Source organism: Corvus kubaryi, unplaced genomic scaffold (genome assembly GCF_017639235.1).
Source record: "Corvus kubaryi isolate FWS band 111438036 unplaced genomic scaffold, C.kubaryi_AGA036_p1.0 37398, whole genome shotgun sequence".
Classification (NCBI taxonomy): Eukaryota; Metazoa; Chordata; class Aves; order Passeriformes; family Corvidae; genus Corvus; species Corvus kubaryi.
This window is the reverse complement of record NW_024581137.1, coordinates 53582106-53602002: the sequence shown is the minus strand read 5'-3', so window position 1 is coordinate 53602002 and position 19897 is coordinate 53582106. Positions and strand designations below refer to the sequence as shown.

The 19897-nt window shown below is 42.9% G+C and overlaps 1 protein-coding gene across 2 annotated transcripts in view; it reads right to left on the bottom strand.

The window, feature by feature from the left end:
• The window catches only part of ACVR2B (activin A receptor type 2B), a 104857-nt gene that overhangs the window by 58595 nt on the left and 26365 nt on the right, over positions 1 to 19897 (bottom strand). The window contains exon 1 of one of the 2 annotated variants that reach the window (XM_042042905.1): positions 6176 to 6258. The exons of the other annotated variant lie outside the window; for it this stretch is intronic. Within the exon in view, the coding sequence (XP_041898839.1) occupies positions 6176 to 6200 (25 nt within the window). The 5' untranslated portion in view covers positions 6201 to 6258. Of the gene's footprint in view, positions 1 to 6175; positions 6259 to 19897 lie in introns of those variants that run through there. 2 annotated transcript variants of the gene reach the window in all.

Below are 19897 nucleotides of genomic sequence, written 5' to 3'. Positions count from 1 at the left end.
ACTCCTCCAAATTAATGGAATGAATGAAATGGCTTTTGAGCACAGTAATCTGACAGTCTCCTCAAAATAGCATTTTACTCTTTTAAATATTCCCAGTAGTGCATGTTAAACAAATTTGAAGTAATTTAGTTTATACCAGACTTGGCATCAGGGCATTCACTTAGAATCATAGACTTATTAAGGTTGGAAAGGACTTCTAAGATCAGTCCAACCATGAGCCCAGCACTGCCAGGCCCACCCATGAACCACATCCCCAAGCACCTCATCTACACCTTCCCTCTCTGTGGAGCCCCTCTCCTTTCCCATCTGTGCTACGAGTGCAGAGCTTCTTCATGTGTCCTTCCTTTCTCCCTGCAAACTTCTGCCTTGGAGCTGCCACCACAAAGCCACTGAACCTTCCGACCACCTGAGGTCACCCCAACCCCTGGGTTTTTGCACCCCTCTCCTGCCCTCATAATAAAACCAGCTTCTTGAGTTGTTGTTTCACTTTGGCAGAGAGGGCAACAAGAAACCACCTCAAGGTCCACCAGCACATCGCTCCTACCACCCCTTATGAAGGAGCACAGAGCATTTCAGGAGGTACATTAAATCTTCAGCTATTACATGCAACAGCTCCAGATTATTTGGTATTTTATAGTGATGGAGCATGGGACACCCTGGCATCGCTCCCACTCTTTGAGCGTAACTAACCTCCAAGACTGCTCAGACTGTCTGGAGGCTGATTACATGAAATAAAACACTGCATTTGACTATTAATTAATATTGACTTCACTGTTTGACCTCCGAACATGTTGAATTTATAGGATCACTCTCCAGGTTTATTAGGGCACTATTAATAATCTGAGGAGTATTTGGAGTCAGGCACCTTAAGGAACTCAAAAGAGCTCTTAGGTATAATGCATAGACATCATCTCGGGCTACTTTCAGCTTGGAAAAAGCATTTGGCTAATTTTCAATTTGTCAAGTGAGCCTCTGACAAGCTGCTAACATATCACAGAGCAGATCTTCGGGAATCTCCAGCGGGCTTTTTCCCAGCTGCGCCGGCCACAGCAGCGTGGCACGGGGATATTACAACAAGCAAGATAATAACCAGACGGAGCAGAGCAATCATCTAGGCTATTTTGGTAGATCCACTGCAGATGAACATGATACAAAAGCCAATTAACTCCAATATATCTGACATGTAAAATGGTTTCACACTGAAATTCTGGGCGGTTTTTTTCTTTTTTCCTTCCACGTTTTTCCTCCAATACTGGGCCTTCTTAATATACGACAGTCTGAATGAAACACAGAACCAGACATTTCAAAAAAAAATTCAAAGGAAGCATTCAAGTATGGAATGTTTTTGAGTCCATAGAAAAGTGGAAAGAGTTAACAAGTTTTCTTAAAAACTTGGGTTTCTACAAAAAAACACAACCCAACCCAAACCACAAATTAAAACCACAACCCACCTTGCTATTTTCAAGCTTGTTACTTGAAAACTAGAAAGCATCTTAGACTCTTACATGTGTCACATATAAAATTGTTAAGGACTATATTTTTGGGTAGCTTCTTCAGTGGCAGGGAAGAGACTTACAACAAAGTCTCCAGAAATCTTGTTTCTAAGCCATCTCTTTCTTTACAAAACCCAACATGTTTTTTAGAAAGACCAAAATCTGTGAATATGAATCTCTAAACACTACAAAGGGTGATTTTAGTCAGCATGCTTTCTCCAAAAGAATAAATAAGCAAAGGATGTGCTGAGAGAACTAGTAGCATCCAGCATTTTATCTTCTAAATCTGTTTGTGACTCACGGGTGCTTAAAAGCAGTGGTCCAAGGCCTGGGAGCTCAGTGCCCGAGATGTCAAAAGCACTTTAAATCCTTTAGGCTGCTTTGAAAAATCTCCACGTCTTTGCCACATGTGGATATTTTGCAGTGCGGAGCCAGGAATCAATGCAAGCATTTAAACTTCCTTTTGTCAGGAATGACTTAAAGCAGAGAGCACGGAGGCTTGTAAACAAAACTGCTGACACCTCCCGCGTTATTGAAAGAGAACCATGATGCAGCATTAATTGAACGAGCACCTTCAATCTGTCAAGTCAAACAACACCCACAGGGGCTGTTCCTGGCAGAGCTCGGGTTGATGCTGCGGCCGTCAGGGCCATGCCATTAAATCGGGAATTTTTCAGGATACCTGAACATCTGTGACAGCACTCGGGTCATCTTGGAAAGATGAAAGGACCAGCACAGCTGCTGAGCCTGGGCTTGATTATCAGTGACTAAGTGGCTCCTGGGAGTCTCACTCCAGTTGAAGATTTCTTTCAGATTGGCTGATTGCCACCTCACTAGCAGATTGTCACCTCTGATGAGTCTTCACTGACCCTCCAGCCCATGGAAATGGATTTTCTCCCACTGAAACAGGTCCTCTAACCCCAGAAAGCGGATGTTCTCCTCCATATCCCCACACACACATTTGTGTTGTTTCCGCCATGGAAAGTATCAGTTGCAGTGGGACAGCTCTGTTTTCTCACCAGGCAGAAAAAGAATAAGAAACTCAGCACCTCATCCCAACACAAAAACCAAACCATTTCTTTCCAGCATTGCAGAGTCACCACAGCAGAAGTGCTTGGTTTTGCACAGTTTGCTGAGAGGACCCCAAATAGCTACAGCAGAAACGAGCTCCAAGAAAATAAAAAATAGCACCATCACAAGGAACATAAAAACTGATGAATGTCTGAGCCACCAAACCAGCACGACTGTTCCTGCAGAGCTCATGCCTCTCCAGACCAGGAGGCTACACTAGTCACCAGTAAACTTCACTGGTCTGAGTGAATGACGATGCCAAAGAAACAAGCCAAAAATGAAATCTGGTTTAAATGGCTCAACTGTTTAAAATCACTTTTATGACGAGAAATCAAGTCTTCCAGTTTTCTCTGTGTTAAAACAGGAGAGAAATAGAAAAGAGTAAGAAGATGTTTTATTTTTAATCCCCTTCATTGCTACCTCTGCTCAGAGGAGACCTGCATTACACTTCCTTTTAAATGAAGAGTTAGAGAACGCAGTGGAGAACACAGAAAAACATGCAACAAAATTAAAGACTAGCTAATTTAGAACCAAGTTTACAACCAGCAGAGCTCCAAATTGTTAGAAAGTGACAGATAGAAGAAAGACAAGGCTCAACACAAAGCCTATTATCCCAAGGATCTTCTCTGATGGGGAAAACCAGAAGCGGGTGGGGTCTGACCCTAAGCCCGTCGGACACACCTAAAGCAGCCATCAAGCAGCCCATTATCATTAACACCTCACTAACGAAAAGAGTGGTTTTACCTTTCCTTTCAACCCTCCATTCTTCTCCATTTCTTTAGGCCATGGCATTTTGCAGCAGAAGCTTCTGCTTGGCACTAGAATTAATTCTCCCTGCAGGCTCATTTTTGGTAAAAACCTGTTAGTATGAACACTTGAATTTGACAGACATTTGCACTATTCACTCCTGCAACTCAAGGCACAAGACCTCTCAGAACTCTCTCTCAGAGTAAAATTACTGTTTTTTCTTAATTACACCGGTGGTTGCAACCTCTGACAGAGAAAAGGTTGAACATTTAATTTGGCAAGGTTTAGTGCCAATCTGCATTAGGCCACAATGATTTAACCTCTACCTCCGTGGCACCGTGCCTACATCATTCTCCTAATAGCACATATCCCTGCCCTACATATTTCACTGGGATCCCTATGGCAGCTCTGCCAGAGTGCCCGGGACCAGCAGCTCTCAGAGAGTCACCAGGGACACTGCGACCCTGTCATAGCAACCTGTATTCTTCCTTACCACCAGTACACTATTTCAGATGTCAAAATCAAGACTTTCGTTAATTAGAAGGCTAATTATACTTCTAACTACACCGTACACACCAATATGCTCCTTTGCACAGAGTTGTGTTTTTGAGATGTGCAATCTCATACTCCGAAGTTCAAACAGAGAAAGTATCCAGCAATGCTTTTACTGCTGAAATAACCCCACAAACCCCTCTCCATAACTTCCATGCACGTACACATATGAAAACATAAGCACATAAGTAAAAACATAAGTAGCAATAAAGAAGAGATTTTTTGGTTGGGGATGATGCATTTTGCTCTTTGCACACTGAACTCACTTGAAGTCCTTCAATCCAACCCAAACTCATGCAATCTCATCACCTAAGACACCTTATACTCATGCAGGATTATCACAGAGGCAATCTGCATATAACCAGGAGACAATTTCATAAGGCACATGCTGGGTGAGTACATAACTGCTCCTTAAACTATTATTTGTGTACTTATTTTTCTTATAATTATTCATTCGTGATTGCTATCTATTATTAATAAACCATTAATAATGCATTAGTTTTTAATTATTATATCTATTATTTGAGTACCCCACGAACACTGATACATCACTTCCAGCCTCCCAGGGCAGCTGGAAAGTGTTTTCTTTGGCTACAGGCATGGGGTTGGGGCGCTGGAAGACAAAGTGACGTACGGAGGACTCTGGGGAAAATGAGCAAGAGAGCAGTGGATCAACCCAGGACTTTCCACATGCCCAGCATGTCTGATGACTGTTTCATCCTTCCTCTCATCAACAGGATGAAGCAAAAGTGGCCCTCAAGTATGGCTATAACATCTATAAAACCAATATGGCCATAGGGTCTTTGAAGAGGAACAAGTTTATCTTTTCATTCCCCTTTTTTTCTGGCTTAGCAGAGGAGTTAAACATGAAGTCTCGTACTTTGTTTTGCCTGTCATTCAAATAAGCAGTGTGGTTTCAGCCTCTCACCACTGATGCATGACCTTCCAAGCTGCACCAGGAAATGTGAATCCCCTTCTGGAGTGGTGAAACTTGGGTGCATTGCACCACCTCAAGCAGAAGGTTTTCAGCTCCTAACTATGAGCATAGATGCTTAGAGAAAAAAAAAAATCCTCTTATGATGCCAGGTTTTAACTTAAAATGCCTCAATACAGTAAAAAAACAAACAGACAAACAAAACCAATGTAAAATGTGGAGGCATTGTGCCACAATCAGCAAAAAGAAGGGTTTGGCCCCAGAGACAGCAGTAACTTCCTAACACCCTGATGTGGTCCATGAACTGTGCAACCCAGGAATGAACCAAAGTCCACACAGGAAGGCAATCACTGCCAGCAGCCCCCAAAGTGCTTTGGGTGTTTGTTTCTCATGTGGCACCTTCTGCTCTTAACATCTCCTTAGTCGCTATCTCTCGTTTATTAGAGAACAACACTTCCCTATCAGCTACGGTTCCACAAACAAGCCAAGGCCACCGATGAGAGGGAGCTCCCAGGGACCAGGCAGCAAAAAGCCTCACTTGGCTCATGTTCCTTAAAGCTGGATGATTTAACTCTTCCAGAGTTGTGACTGTAAGAAGGCTATTTGTCAAAAAAAAAAAAAAAAACCTAACAAAAAAACCAAAACAAACCAAAACAAACCAAAACAAACCAAAACAACAAGAATAAAACCCTCCACATAAATAGCATTTTATCACAGAGATAAGAGTGTCCCTCTGGACACTGGAGTTCTTGTTGCCAGAGAAGGTGAGGATGCACTGGTGACCTCTGGATGAGGCTCAGCACGGCAGCGATGCCGGGGAGCCCCTGGAGGGGCGGCCAGTCCCTTTGCACCCCCTCAGTGTCCTCACAGACCTTCACACCAGGAACGGGGAGGAAAGGGGCAGAACCACAAGCTGATGATATCTGTCTGCTTCAAATCATCTCTAAGGCAAAGGGCTGAGAAAAAGGAACTTTCAGCATTTTAAATGGATCATATCAAAGCAGAGCTGCTCACCACGGGCAAAACAAACAAAGTGTGGGACTTCGTGCTTTACTCCTCTGCTAAGAGAGGGGTGAGAAGATAAGCTGGGTGCAGCCAAGTAAGGGCTGGGTTTGAGGAATCACCCGCCCCTTAGCACTGCCAGGGACATCAGCCCCCTGTCCCATTCCAGAGGTTCGAGCCACTCCGTTGTCTCGGCACTGCGAGTCCCCAGCACAGACACACATTGCCGGGCAGTCACTAATTTCCAGCTCCCAATGCACTCTCCCCACCCAAACCCTGTGTTTGCTCAAACAAATGCAGCAGCACCTCTAAAACACCTCCCCCACCCCCAGAGCCAGCATCAGGCAGAAAACATAGCCCAGGAGAAGGATCAAACCTGGTCGGGAAGGAGGTGCCCCCATGTCCACTTCTTTACAGACTCTCCAAACAGTCCCTTGCAAACTCCCAGCTCAGCCTGGCGTTTGATCTCTGACCAGCATGAGCAAACACCACCGTGCAGAACAAATTGTTCCTTTTCCAAAGTGGAAAGCCAGCCCTCCACGTCTGGGTTCCATCTGGGAGCAATCCTGGAGCCTCAAAGAGGACAGTGCCCCACCAGGAGTTGCGGGTTGCAACCTTCACTTGAGTTTAAGAGAGGGCTCTGGCGACCTTCTTCACTCAAATTTGCCTAATGGCATTTCCAGCCACCAACTCCCACCCCATCCCATTCCCTCCTGAGGGTCCCACTCTGATCCAGACACCTGAAGAATTTAGAAGGGGGGGGGGGAAGCATCCCTGGGTCTCTCAACCAATCCTACATTTTGCAGCATTTTACATTTCACCTTGGGAGATCAAAGCAGCCCTGACATCACAACAGCACAAAAGAAACTTCGTGTTTCAGGTCCTCCTGCTTGGAGCTCTCTGTGTCATGATCCAAAAGCAGAAATTACAAAATCCCAACCTAAACCTCTATAAAAGAAATATCAGCAATTCAAATGAGGCTGATTTTCTTTTGTCCTTTTACTCTAGCCACATAAATCAGATAGTGAAAAATAAGACCATGACACAAAAGACCAATCATAAAAATAGCCCTATTAATTTTCCTCTAAACAGTTCAAATAAATAGAGTGTCATTCCTGCATTTTGAGACTATTCAATTACAGAAGGAAAAGAAAAAATGATCCAGCAACACAACGCAGTTATAGCATTTGAACAGCTATGAAACCAGAAAGAAGGAGATTGATTTCTTTTTTTTAAATTAACACTGCATTACCCGCATTGCAGGATGGTCAACACAATTAGCAGGAAGCTTCAAACAAAGAAAAAACCAACATAAAAAAAGGGAAAGTCCCCAAAATATTTAAGAATGCAAACCCCACAGTGTATGGCTTTTCTGAAGCACATTGTGGAGGATCTGAGGTTATTCTGGTGACAATAACTGCTAAATCACATCAGGACACAGCACAGGCAACCATAAACACTTGATTCTATTGTCCTGCCTCACAAGCAATCATTTCCTCATTATCATCACTATTAAAATCCAGTGCTGCCATCATCAGCTGATCAGTTGATCCCTAACGTCCTGCTCTTTTTTTTTGCAGTGTTAATTCATCAGTTTGAAAGTTTTAAGGAAATCTTACCTAGTTGAGTAGGTCATTAACTGTACTTCTTAGACATCGTATTCTTCTATCATAAATGTTTCTCACTGAGTTTGCAAACAAACTATCATAAAGAGAGGGAAAAGTGAAAAATTCCCTAAATTTCTACTTTTCGCACCTGGTTTTAGTTTGTCATAACTCATTGAAATATTCAAATTTCAGACTAAAATTTAGCAAATCCAAAAAAAAAAAGAAATTTTGTGCAGTTTTTATTGGTTTTAAACGTGAAAGCCAAAGACCCCCAGCTCTCCTCATCCTCTTTCCTTCCCACAAACCTGGCAGGCTCTCCAGGCTGAGCTGTGGTTTTCCTAGGAAGCCTTTCAGTGGAGCTGAGAGAACTGGACTGAGGGAAGTCAGGTGTTCCCCATTCCAATTCAGTCTTTATTGAAAAAGCGTCTCTAAGTGTTCTGATAAAAATTCATTTAATTCGATAGTAACTGGCATTTAATCCGTGCTTCTATATGGCACTTAAAAGTGCTTTTTACTTGCTTCTTTAATACATATATAAAGAGAAAAAGAGATAAAAGTCTTCTTTTAAAAAGTCTTTGATTAAAAATCAGTTATCTATGCACTGAGGGGAAAAATGTATTTATGAAGCATTGATTTTGAGTGTTTCCTTCTAGTCTATTTGCACAGCCTCAGTTGTACCTGGGTGCCATAGTAATTGAAGAAGTCATCACCATCCCCTGGACGGGAAGAGCCTCAGCAGCAGGTTTGGGGTTGTGAGTGCTCTTTGGGGTACCCAACCAACAGCTCAGCCCCAGAGATGATGGGGGACAAGGGAGCAGTGCATGACGGTCCCATCCCTTCTGCTGCAGAGGGACCATTCCCACTTCCCGTGCTTGAAGTCCAAAACCCACTGGGATCTTGGGCTGTCCTGAGAAGCCTGGGACACCCATCCACACGTGCAATGCCCCAGTTCAAACGCAGCGTTTCCAGACCAGAAGAAAAAAGGCAGAAGAAACTTGAGTGACATCAGAAGCAGTTGTAAAACCACACCCAAAACCTACCTGCTTCCCAACCCGGCACCACTTCACCAGGGATCCTCCAGAGCATCCTCACGTGCTTCCCGAGGCCCGAGGGACCAAGGCCGCCCGCAGCATCACCAGCCACCCTGCCCGCAGGCAGCCATTCATAAAATCAGAGCCCAACAAAAGACACACACACGGAGACATCCGCACACACCTCTAACCGGAGAAAGACCATCTTACTCACTGCTCTCTCCTTCCCACGCTACCTCAAAACACTCATCTGCTGAAGCAATGCGCTGCTTGGACCGCAGCCAGCTGGAAGCCAAAAGGGGCTTTTCCTTTCCTGCCGCTCAACCTCATTCAGGCACTTCTTGCTTGTACACAACAGCTATTTATAGCTGCTGGCGAGCACCCAGGCACAACCCAACCGCAGAGCCCCAGCGGTTCCAAAAAAAAAAAAAAACAACAACAAAAAAACCCAAAAAAAAAAAAAAAAAAAACCAAACAAAGGAAAGAAAAGAAGAGGAACCCAAAAATAAATTTTAAAAAATATAAAATAATAACAACAGGAAAATAAACTCAAGTGGAGTCGGCTCGTTGCTCTGCTCCCGCAGACCCTGAAGTGGGAGAGCGCGGTGCAAGGGAGAGGGAGAAGCGCGGATGGGCTGATCCGAGTTAAAAATAACCCAGCCAAAAAAGCCACCGCAGGGAAGCGTGACCTTTACTACTACTACAGGAGGGAAGCACGCTGCACCCTGCGCCTGCCTGGGGAGGGAGAGCTGCTCCACAAGGCAGGATTCAAATTAAAATTGGGGGTGGGGGGGAGAAAGGAAGATGGAGAGAGAGAAAAAAAAATATATGCGCCAAGAAAAACAGATACTGAATTTTTAAAAAAAGCAGCTTTTTTCTTCAGAAATGGTTTGTTTTTCTCACCTCCAAAAAGCAAAACTCTCATTCCTTTGCACACCTCTTTGGAGGGAGTGACTCTGAAATATGCTTTGTTGGGGGAGAGAGTGACTCTGAAATACGGTTTTGTTGGGGGAGAGAGGAAGAACCAGCTTAGTTCCTTGCAGATTTTGATAATAATGATGATCATAATATTAATAAAAATAATAATTACAAACACTGTATAAAACATACAATATAGATGTAATAGATACTATATATATTACAATATATCCTTTATTACTGTTACTGTTGTGGTTGACGTTGTTATTGCTATTATTATTACTATTACTACCACTACTGTTATAACTATTATTTTTGTTTTGGAAGGGAAAGGCAGTAGAGAGGCTGCAGTTTCAGTCCTAGGAAGAGCTGGCCCCCAAGAGAAGCTGCAGCAGGGGCTTCACCTGCCTGCACCATCCCTCCAGTGCCAGGTGCTAGCAGTGATGCCACAATAAAACCCATCCCTCAATCCTCATGGTTTGCACCCATTTTCCTCCCAAATCATGTTTAATCCCAATGGAATGGCACTGCTGCCTGCAATGGAGACTTCAGCTGTTCACATACACCAAAAACATCCTTTGGCCACTCAGCATTGCACTGCCCCCAAATCAATGACCAGAGGAGAGCTTTGTGACCACTACTTTGGCCTCTCCCAGCAAAGTGACTGGAGCTGAGGTTTTCACAAAAACCAGAGGGTTTTGGCCCTTTTCTCTCTGCTGTGACATCCCTGGAGACAGAACATGCGTCCTATAGAGAACACTCAAAATTTCTTTGATTTTGGGGAAGAGTGGCAGGAACTGGCAATGATGTGTCCTGAGCAAGCATGTGCACGTGAGAGCAACTAAACATAAATTGGGCATTTAAAAAACACATCACACCTCATAAAGGGTGGAAAATGGGGGAACAACCCCCCAGGTCAGCAAACATCAGAGACCCCATCCTTCCCTCCCACTCCCCTATTTTTTCTCCCTCAAATGAAAACACTTTGATTTTGCCAAGACAGGTGTTTCAGATACAGCTTGAAAACTAATTAAATCATATCTGCAGCTTGAAAACTAATTAATCCTTTATTCCCTATTATAATAGATAATTACAATGCATGATAGGAAACGACTTGTCAGGTTTTCTGTTCAAAATCCTGGCATTTTATGGAAAATAAAATGGGGGAAATAGGGGGCCTTCCCATTCTTCTGCAGGCCACCAAGGGAGGCTGCTAAAAGGGTGGATTTTTTTTGATATCGAGTAAACAAAAATTAGTTACTGAAATTTGCATGTGTGATCAAGGGGCTACTTGTGAGAGTTGAACCTCCATGCAAACAAACAGCAAAGTAAAGCATCTGTAGTTAGAATAGCAAGCAAGGTAGGGTTCAGCGTGTGAGATGGGCAATAGAGATGCTCCTTGCTTCCTCTCCAACACCTTTTCCTCTTCCAGAGTAACACAAAGCCAGTAATCCAGTGCCACCAGGAAGGTGAGAAAACACCCACACTTACTCAACAGCAAAGGCACCCCAGAACCCGCCCCCCCACCAGATTTCTCTTAAATGCACTTTATTCCCACAGCGAGGTAAAAAACTATGATTGTGCTGAAAGTTTCTGTAACCCCTTTGTAAAAAAATTAAATTCCCAGTTTTGCTCTGCCTTTAAAAAAGGAGAACTGAATGGATCAAAATCTATTTGATCCAAATTCTCAAAACCATAATTCAAGGGATGAGGACTTTGAAGGTACTGATGCACAGACTGTTTATGAAGGGTCTAGGGAAGCAGCAAATAAAAGCAAGTCTATTGCTCTATTGCCAGTATTATTAAAAGGTGCTCCCCAAGACCTGTAAATCCTTAGTAAAAATGTGGATGGGCCCACAAAACCACATTGGACAAAACCAAACAGGCACCAAAAAAACAAAGTGATTCCAAGAGCTGGATATAAGGTTATGATGTGATTTGCACTCGATAGAAAGTAGCGTGCAACAAAGGCACCATGGATGGCCATTTTCCATCAAAAAACTAAACTAACTCCAGTCTTTTTTTGTGTTTACTTTTGCCTTCTCTTCCACTTGGTTGCTATTCTGCAAAACTTCATGACCTTGACGCAGCTCCATGTTGTCACACACCCCCATTTTGGGGAAAGCACAAAGAACCAAGGGCAAGCAATCCTGCTCATTACTTCTTTTGATTTACATCTTTGTTTCTTTAATTTATTTTAGAAACAGATTTTTCTAAAGTACCCAAAGGTGAGAAGAACCCTCCAAACCCCCCAGCTCCCTACTAAGTCCACATGGGCTTCCTCTCCAAACTTCTACCACTTCCTCCAATCCCCCCAAGCAGCACTGAAAACCAACCACAACCAATCACATAAAATGATCAAAAGTATAAGCAAGGTTGTTTTCTTTCCAAAGAAACTCTCTGCTGCTCAGGAAAACCTCCAGAACCTTGCATAGCTGGCAGCAGGGAGAGGAATGACACAAGCAATTAGCATCACAGACAAAGATCTTCAGCACATTCTGGTGCCAAACTCACTTATCAGAGAGTCCCTAAGCAAGACATCCTTGGGAGCAATCGCCCAGAGATTGATTGAGGCCCTGTACACCCCTAATGAGGTTGATTAAAAGCTGTGTAACCAGCAGGGGGACTAAAGGGTGTGAAAATAACTCAAAAGTGCCATCTCCCCTCTTCCCTTCCCAGGGAAGGTGTTATGCTACCTGGTTTTCCTCTTTCCACAGGAGGATGAACAAAGGTCCTACATCCAACAGCGGTTTTAGACCACACCTCATCCCAGCAAAAAGCATCCCCCACCTCCAAGGCATCCAAACTCCTCCTAAAGCAGCCCTCACCGTGCAAGCCGCAGCCTCTCAACTCCAAAAAAGGTCAGTACATCACCCAAATTCACAAACAGTGGTCTGTTGCCGATAGGATGGATATGTAAAAAGATTTGGGGAGGAGGAAGCAGAAAGAAAAGAGGGGAAATAGGTTTTAAATCAACACAATTAATGGGTTTGGTATTTGTTCATATATTAAATTAGTAGACTCTTATGCAATTAAGAATCCTTGATACGAGGATGCCCCATGGCAAGCTTACCCTGCTCCTCCTGCCATTTAAGAGATTGGGATGGAAGGGAGGGAGGGAGGAAATTCCACTATTTTTTGTTAGTTTTTTTATTATTTTGTGCTCAAAGAAGATATTTCCAAAGTTTGCACAACTCGTTAAGATACTAATTTCAAACTAATTCTTTGCATTTATCACTTTCCTTTAGAAAATGGATTTTTAAGTAACTAAGAAGAAACTAATAGCTGTGTATGAAAGAAGAATATCAGAGAGAAATTAAACTCTCCGCCTTATTTTGGCTACACTGATTTATTTTCTATTTTTCACCCCAACGCAAACCAATACTCTTCTAAAAATATTTAGTGAAACCTATAATGGAAAGAAGTGTTTCTTCCAGCATTAAATCATCTGAGGATACTTAAACTGACATTTCATATATATTAGAGCCTATTAAAAAAACCCCTCATCCCTTCACATACTACTGACTTCGTTTTCATTGCTATTGTCAGTATCTCATGGACCTTTCTACCCATGTGACTAAAACCCCTTCCAAAGCCACCGAAGCATAGCTTGGGGGATGGATTTGAAATACAACTGAGGTTATCTCCTAGCTTTGATCACTGGAGCACAGCTCTCCCTCCAATTTGGTATTGCTTAATCTCCACCACCATCCTAATGCTGTTTTTCACCCAAACACTCATTTCCTACTCTTTCCGTAATTAAGGTTGTAATGGAACAGCCTGGCAGCACTTAATGCTGTTTTTATTAATGCTGTAATGACTCGAGTTACAAGATATTGGGCCATTTTCATGTTTTTGCAAACGAGGGTAAGGGCTCCCCCCTCTGCTGCAGGGTTTCTTGTCCTCCATATTCCTGTTCAATGGATCATTTAGATTCCAGGGCAATACAGGCATTCCTAAGGAAGGCACAGCCCTGCAGACTTGCCAATTGAACTATAAAGTCTGCGCACAGAGAAAGAATTTTTCAAAACTAATTATATCATAGCCTTCATTTTTTCTGGTGTCCAGTTGTGTCCCAATTAAAGGGTCCTGACTTTCTAAGACAGCACCAGCTCTTTATCCACTGAATATAAACCCCTTTAAATAGATACCTCTATTTTGAAGCCACTGAAGGCACTGACAATATTTGTAAGACACTGACCCAACATCTTGTTGTTATGCTGAGAGCTACTCAGTGGCATGTCTTTTGGTCAGTAGTAACAATATTTTCTTTAAGGAAACTTTGAAGTGGTTTCAGGCAAGTTACAAGACATATTAAAAATGACACGCCATCTGCTTCCCAATGTGATGTTTTGCATTGTGTAACTAAACCAATTTAAGAACTGAAGTCTATTTGACATCTAATTAGTCTGTTTGGTAGCCTGATCACTTGTAGATGTTTTGGAGGGAAAGAAGCACTATAACAATCTTGATCTTTTTTTAAAAAAGACAACAATTAAAAATAATTAGTCACAGAACTGCTTTTCCTTCCTAAATATTTTCTTTTTTCCCATTTAGGAATCAAGACATATGTTTCTGCCATGCTACCCTCTATTTCTGGTTGAATGTAAATCTAACCATGCTTTTTTGGGTACCACAATCACAGAGTTTTACCAGAGCCTTGGGAAAGGAAGAGGAGCATTCCCTGGGTTGCAGAATCGAAGGATCAATCATCAACACCCAACACCACATGGCACCGTGCCAGGTCATGCCTTTGCTTGCTCAAGTTAATGGTATTCCCCAGGAAATGCGTGGTCACCTCAGGAGTGATTTATCCTGGCAGGGGAGGACTAGGGGATAGAAGTGGTAGGCGCAATCCAAACAGAAACAAAACAGCTCATACCAGAGCATTTAAAATTCAAAGCCTACCCTCCAGCTTCCAGACTGCTGCAGCTTCCTCACTGGCTACTCCAGCACGAGGGGGAAGACTGCAGATAGTAAAATATCAAAGCAGGCCAAACTCAAAATCAGAACCTGCTGCGGTCTGCGCACCACGGATGGGGATGTTCAGGTTCACCCACCCACTGGGAAGGCACAGAGAGAAATAATTGAAGAGCATTGTGCTCGGGACAGCCTGTGTGGTGGTCATACCAAGGAGAAATGACTGTTTTTCACAAATGAGTGGATGATGGACAGGGAAGGGCACACAGCTTCTCCAGAAGTGTTTCAAATATGCCTTGTAGAAATCAAAGAAGACAGTTTGCAGTGCTGCAGACCCACTGCATGCTCCAAATGTGGACGTACGCCAGAAGACCAGTGAGAAAATTTGATTCCAGCATCAGCCATGAACAACAGCATTGCAGAAGCACAATGCATTGCTCCACATACCATCCCTCCAGAAAAAGTCCAGTGGTTCTAACCCATGACATTTGTGTCAGGTACATTCACACCCTGATGGACCAGCTGGGGAAGTTAATGGCAACATCTCAAGCCTTTCCCAGGAGCAGCCACGTCCATCCTACCTCGTCTTTGGAGACAACCCCATCTCCAGCAGTCTCTGCCCATAACCCACAACTGCTGCAAGCCCCAAACCTGCTTGGAGCTATTTTGGATAGGGGGGGGGGAAGATACATGAATGAGAGTTATGATTAGGTAAGGGTAACAGTGGGAGGGAGGGTCAGATCAGGTCATTCCCAGAGGATGTTGTTCCTGGAACAACAGCTGTGTAACCTTCATCACCTCCTACAATGAAATATGACCACTCTTCTGGCCTGTCTTGTTTTCCAAGTTTTATTTTCTATTGTTCTGTACTAAGCAACTGCCTGCCGTTATCAGCACTGTCCTGGAGCCACTTGTTTTCCTGTTACCTTCAGGAATGGCTGAAAACTCCAGTTTTTCAGCCATTCCTGGACGGGCATTTGGAAGATGTGATGAGTTTGGTAGTCTGATCTAATTACCGCCTTGCTGAAACAAGTCAGAAAGAGAAGAAAGAAGTGGGGAAAAAAAAGACCATTTCAGCTAGTTAAACATGCTGCTACCCAAAAAAAGGAGTTGGAAGGAGACGGGGGGAATTTGCTAACTTTCACTGAGCAGCAGAGCAGGGCTGCTTTCAATGTGCCATATTGACTTACCGCTGCTGGAGGCACAATAAAGGCAGCCCTTGGAGTCAATGCGGGCTCCCGCGGCTCTGTGTAAACTCCGCTTAAAATGTATTTCAAGGAACTTGATCTATTGACATGGCAACTGTGAAAACTTGAGGCCATTTGAAATTTAAATAGCATTTCCACCCCTCAGTAAATGCCAGCCGCGGGGTGGGCCCCACGGCCCTTGTGTGGAAAATGCTTTCACTGGAAGACATCTCCCCCAACAGAATGCCTCCAGACACAACTGCTCTCCTCAAAAGCAGCCAGCACAACTGATTGGGACCCCTTTTTGATGCAAATTCATATTATTCTGTTGGGGAACAGCAGGTGTTCAGCCATGCTTTCCTTTAGAAAAATTAGGACCATGCTTGCTCCCCCCTCCTTCTTGCACTTGGTTCCCGGTTAGCTTCGATGGCTCTCACCCTCGGCACACACTTGGGTGCCTCCTGGGCTGGGAAATACAAATCAGCACTACTGAGGAATGGGGCAGTGTGTCCTATAAATCAGTAAACATCACCTTTATTAAACACGACAAATGCTCGCCAAAGAGTGCTCCGAGTCTTCCCGCTGTGGTGAGCACACCTCCTCTTTTCAATGGCATGGCCATTGAGACCCAGTGTGACACAATGTGAGGTTAAAATACAGGAGAAGCATTTCACAATCAATATTTTGTTTGACTTATGGAGCTGGGCTATCAGGCACCTTACCAGCAACCGTGCCCCATAAGTAACTTACTCCAGCTTTAGGAAGGAAATAACTCCTTGCTGAGTATCACAATGTCATTGTGGTCCATATAAGAGATACGTGAAATTGCCTGCCCACACAGTCAGCACAAAGTAACCCCAGGAAGGTGCCAGGGGATGGTTAAGTTGTGGAATTTTGTGTGTCACTCAATGAAAAAGCCTGTATTAAAGTAGTATCAAAAGGTCTGAAACAGCACGAAGCTCTCACACTGGTAGGAACCATCAAAAAAATGTGTTGATGCTTGGAGACATCTGGTGGGCCTGGCAATACTGGGTAAATGCTTGGACTCAATGATCTTGAAGGTGTTTTCCAGCCTTAATGATTCTATGATTCTGTGAAGGGTTCCTGCCCTTCCCCCCTCTCTGCTCTGCCACCTTGTCATTTGCAACTTAATTTGAGAAGAAACAATAGAAAGGGAGAGCAATAGAGATAAGAACAGAAATCCACAAGACACATAGATAATGTGATTTTATACAGGCACCACCTAAAATTCTTTGGGTTTGGAAAGTTCCCTTATCATCCTGTGGAATTTTATCTCCAGGATTCTCTGAATTATCTAAGTAAATCTAAAGGGCCTTTTTCCTGGAACAGTGTGAATACCAACCCTCTGTAGAATCCCTGGAGTCTTAAAGAACAATTAGAAGGAAGAAGCAGCATCTTCATGGACCCATTTAAGGAGCACTGAAAGAGCTGCTGTGGACACCCACAGCAAAGCCAGACAACTGGATGATTAAGGCCGGCATGGTCCACGTGAGGACCAAAGCACCACATCACCTAAGTGACTGGGGATGGAACTTGAAGGAGAAGGAAAAGGAGTTTAAAAACAGATTGTGTTATGCTGGGGATGGAGGACATGTTGGAGGGGAAAAGGAAAGACTGGGGGATGTTCAAAGAAGTGAGGGATGGCTGGAGTGTTCGTGGGTGGAGAAGAAAGGCCAAAGGAACAGAAGCCAGGAGCCTTGACATCAGAGAGTATATACCACTTGTCCATCACTACAACTTACTTTAAAAACTAAAAATTAAGAAAAAACAGTAGAAAGGGTGGAAATTTATGCCTGACATCTTCTACTCAAACTTCAACTCAAACCTGCTATTTGCAGTTGAAGGCGCCTATTAAAAAAGATACACAACCAATATTTCATCTGGCCACTTAGAAAATACTGTCACTTCTGTCCTCTTCAGTAATAAAAAAGGAGAAGAGTGACAAACCAAAGTGAATTTATTTCAGCTCTTCAAAGTCAAAACAAATCATGAAACCTGTGGGAATATTAGGCTAACTTAAAATTTCTAATTTGAGACCCGTTTATTTAAGCACAATGTTAAGATAGACATCTGAAGTTATGAAATCACAAGACACATCCAGCAAATTTGCCACTTTTTATTGCCAATAATGATCACTGTCTCTATTACAGGCTCCAGTTAGGACTCTATTATGCTGGGCTCTTTATAAAATACAATCCACACCATTAAAAACCTACCTGGCTCTCTTACAGCGGTTGGATGACACAAAGAAGAATAGCTAATAAAGATCTGAAAGAAGGTTTGAAAGTCTTCTCTATATTTCTTTTTACAGAATATTTTAATCAAACAGACCAATACTCAGTGGTTATAGCTGCAATGCTTTTTTTATATCTTTATACATTTATATATATAGACATACACATGCACATATAGATATATATAAATTTTTCCTTCATTTGTAAAAAGCTCGGGCAAGTCCTCTTTGGAACAGCTTGATGTAAATAGACAAGCAGAGCTCACAGAAGCAGTCCCATCAGTTTAGCAGAGATGTAGAACACAGGCTGAGGAATTCATCCACCAAGAGCTGCTCACAGCACTAGCACTGAAGTGGCAATCAAATGTTCAGTAGTGAAAGCTAAGGTGCTTTTCCTTTCTTCTCAGCCATAGAGACATAGAGCAAAAGCAGGAACATGCTGATGCAAACTAACTAGTTTTAGACTGTATCAAACTTTCAGCTCTTATTTTCCACCAAGAAATCAATGTCCATTCCTCCACAACTCCACTTGAAACTATTCTTAATGCCTCAAGACCCATCTCTGTAATGGCACAATATTTCTCAAATGAGGGGAAAAAGGCAAAAAACTAAGTAAAAAAAAATTGAGCACATACAAAGATTTATGCTGCTAATAAATACTTTTCAAGATGAATGGATAAACAACATTTTCAGGAGCACCCTGGTCTGCCAGGAGCATGGCTTCTCCTGTGACCAGCATGCATGGAAAGGATGCAGGAAGAAATCCAGATTGCCAGAGAGAAACCTGGGAAATAAATGCAATATTGAAAGAAGAGGTTTTACAACAAATGCAAAAAAACGTGGGAAAGATACTTGTGTTCCCATCATTTCATATGCCTGGCTAAATATCCGTTAACAAATTAAAAGAGACACGCTGAATCAAAGTCAATGTCAAAGCACAATGCCTGACATTTGTTCTTCAAAAATTAGTTATTGGCAGCATCTAAAATGCACTGTCACACCAGAAGTACAGCCATATAATTCACTTTTTAGCTGCTCAGAAAGAAGGATAACAAAAATGTATTGGCCAGTCACACCATGGTTCGTATTAGCAACACTCCCAACATCTGAAGTTGCTTCATTCTGCCTTTGGCAGAAGTTTGGAGTTTCATTCTTGAAGTTGTATAATAGATACTTTTGATTTGTGACTGAATGGAAGATTATAATCAACCTTGGGACATTCACTCACTCATGGAATAAAGCCGCTCATTCCACTATAAATATTTATAATTTTCCCCACATTTGTTAGTATAATTAAAGAGAATGAAATTCAATGCAACAGTTGGGGGAGGGAGGGAAGTAAAACCTGTTATTTACAGTGTCCTCTGAAATTAAATGTATAGACATTAATTGCTTATTACACACACTGTTACTCAACTAGCACCACACAGGGAAAACTGAGCCAAAGCGAAGAGTCTGCTGCTTAGAAACACCCTGCAATAATCTGTCCCAACCGGTCATTCAGACAAGAACAGGCACAGGGCATCTTGTTCACTTCCATCGGTGCCAGCAGCGAATCCAAGATGCCGCGGCAGCAGGGCGGTGTCGTTTTACACCGCAGCACCCCCGTGAGTGACTGCGCCGTGTCAGGTGCCACCAGCCCGATTTAGGAGTGTTTTATACCGCTGCATCCCAAGATAAATTCAGCTGGCCCTGTTATCTCTATATGTGAACTACCTAGGAGCACCTGGCAGGAATACAAGGGCACAGAGGTAGGGAAGTGCAGGTTGTTCCAGCCCCATATTTGCTGCTGTTCCTCTTGGAGGAACAGAAGAAAAAGAAACCAAAAAAATGCACCCATCACCTGGGTACTAAATTTGTGAAGGTAAACAAGCACCTCGCCACAAGCTCAGAAATTCAAAGTTTGCACTGCAGTCCCCAAGGAGAAGCTCCGGTTTTCAAAAGGGTCAAATATTTTCACTTAGAGGTTTTTAAAGCTTCTCTTCAGCAAGAGGAAGGGAGATTTTATTCTGGTTCCATCGCCTATTCATTCCTTCTTTAATAATACATGGTTCTGTTAAAAAGGGCAGAGCACTATTTTTAGACTATCCCATAACATATAAGAAAGCATTAGCTAGGGGATTTTTTTAAGCCTGGTACTGCAAAGGTTTGGGAGTCTGGAAAAATGGGGCACAGGTAGGA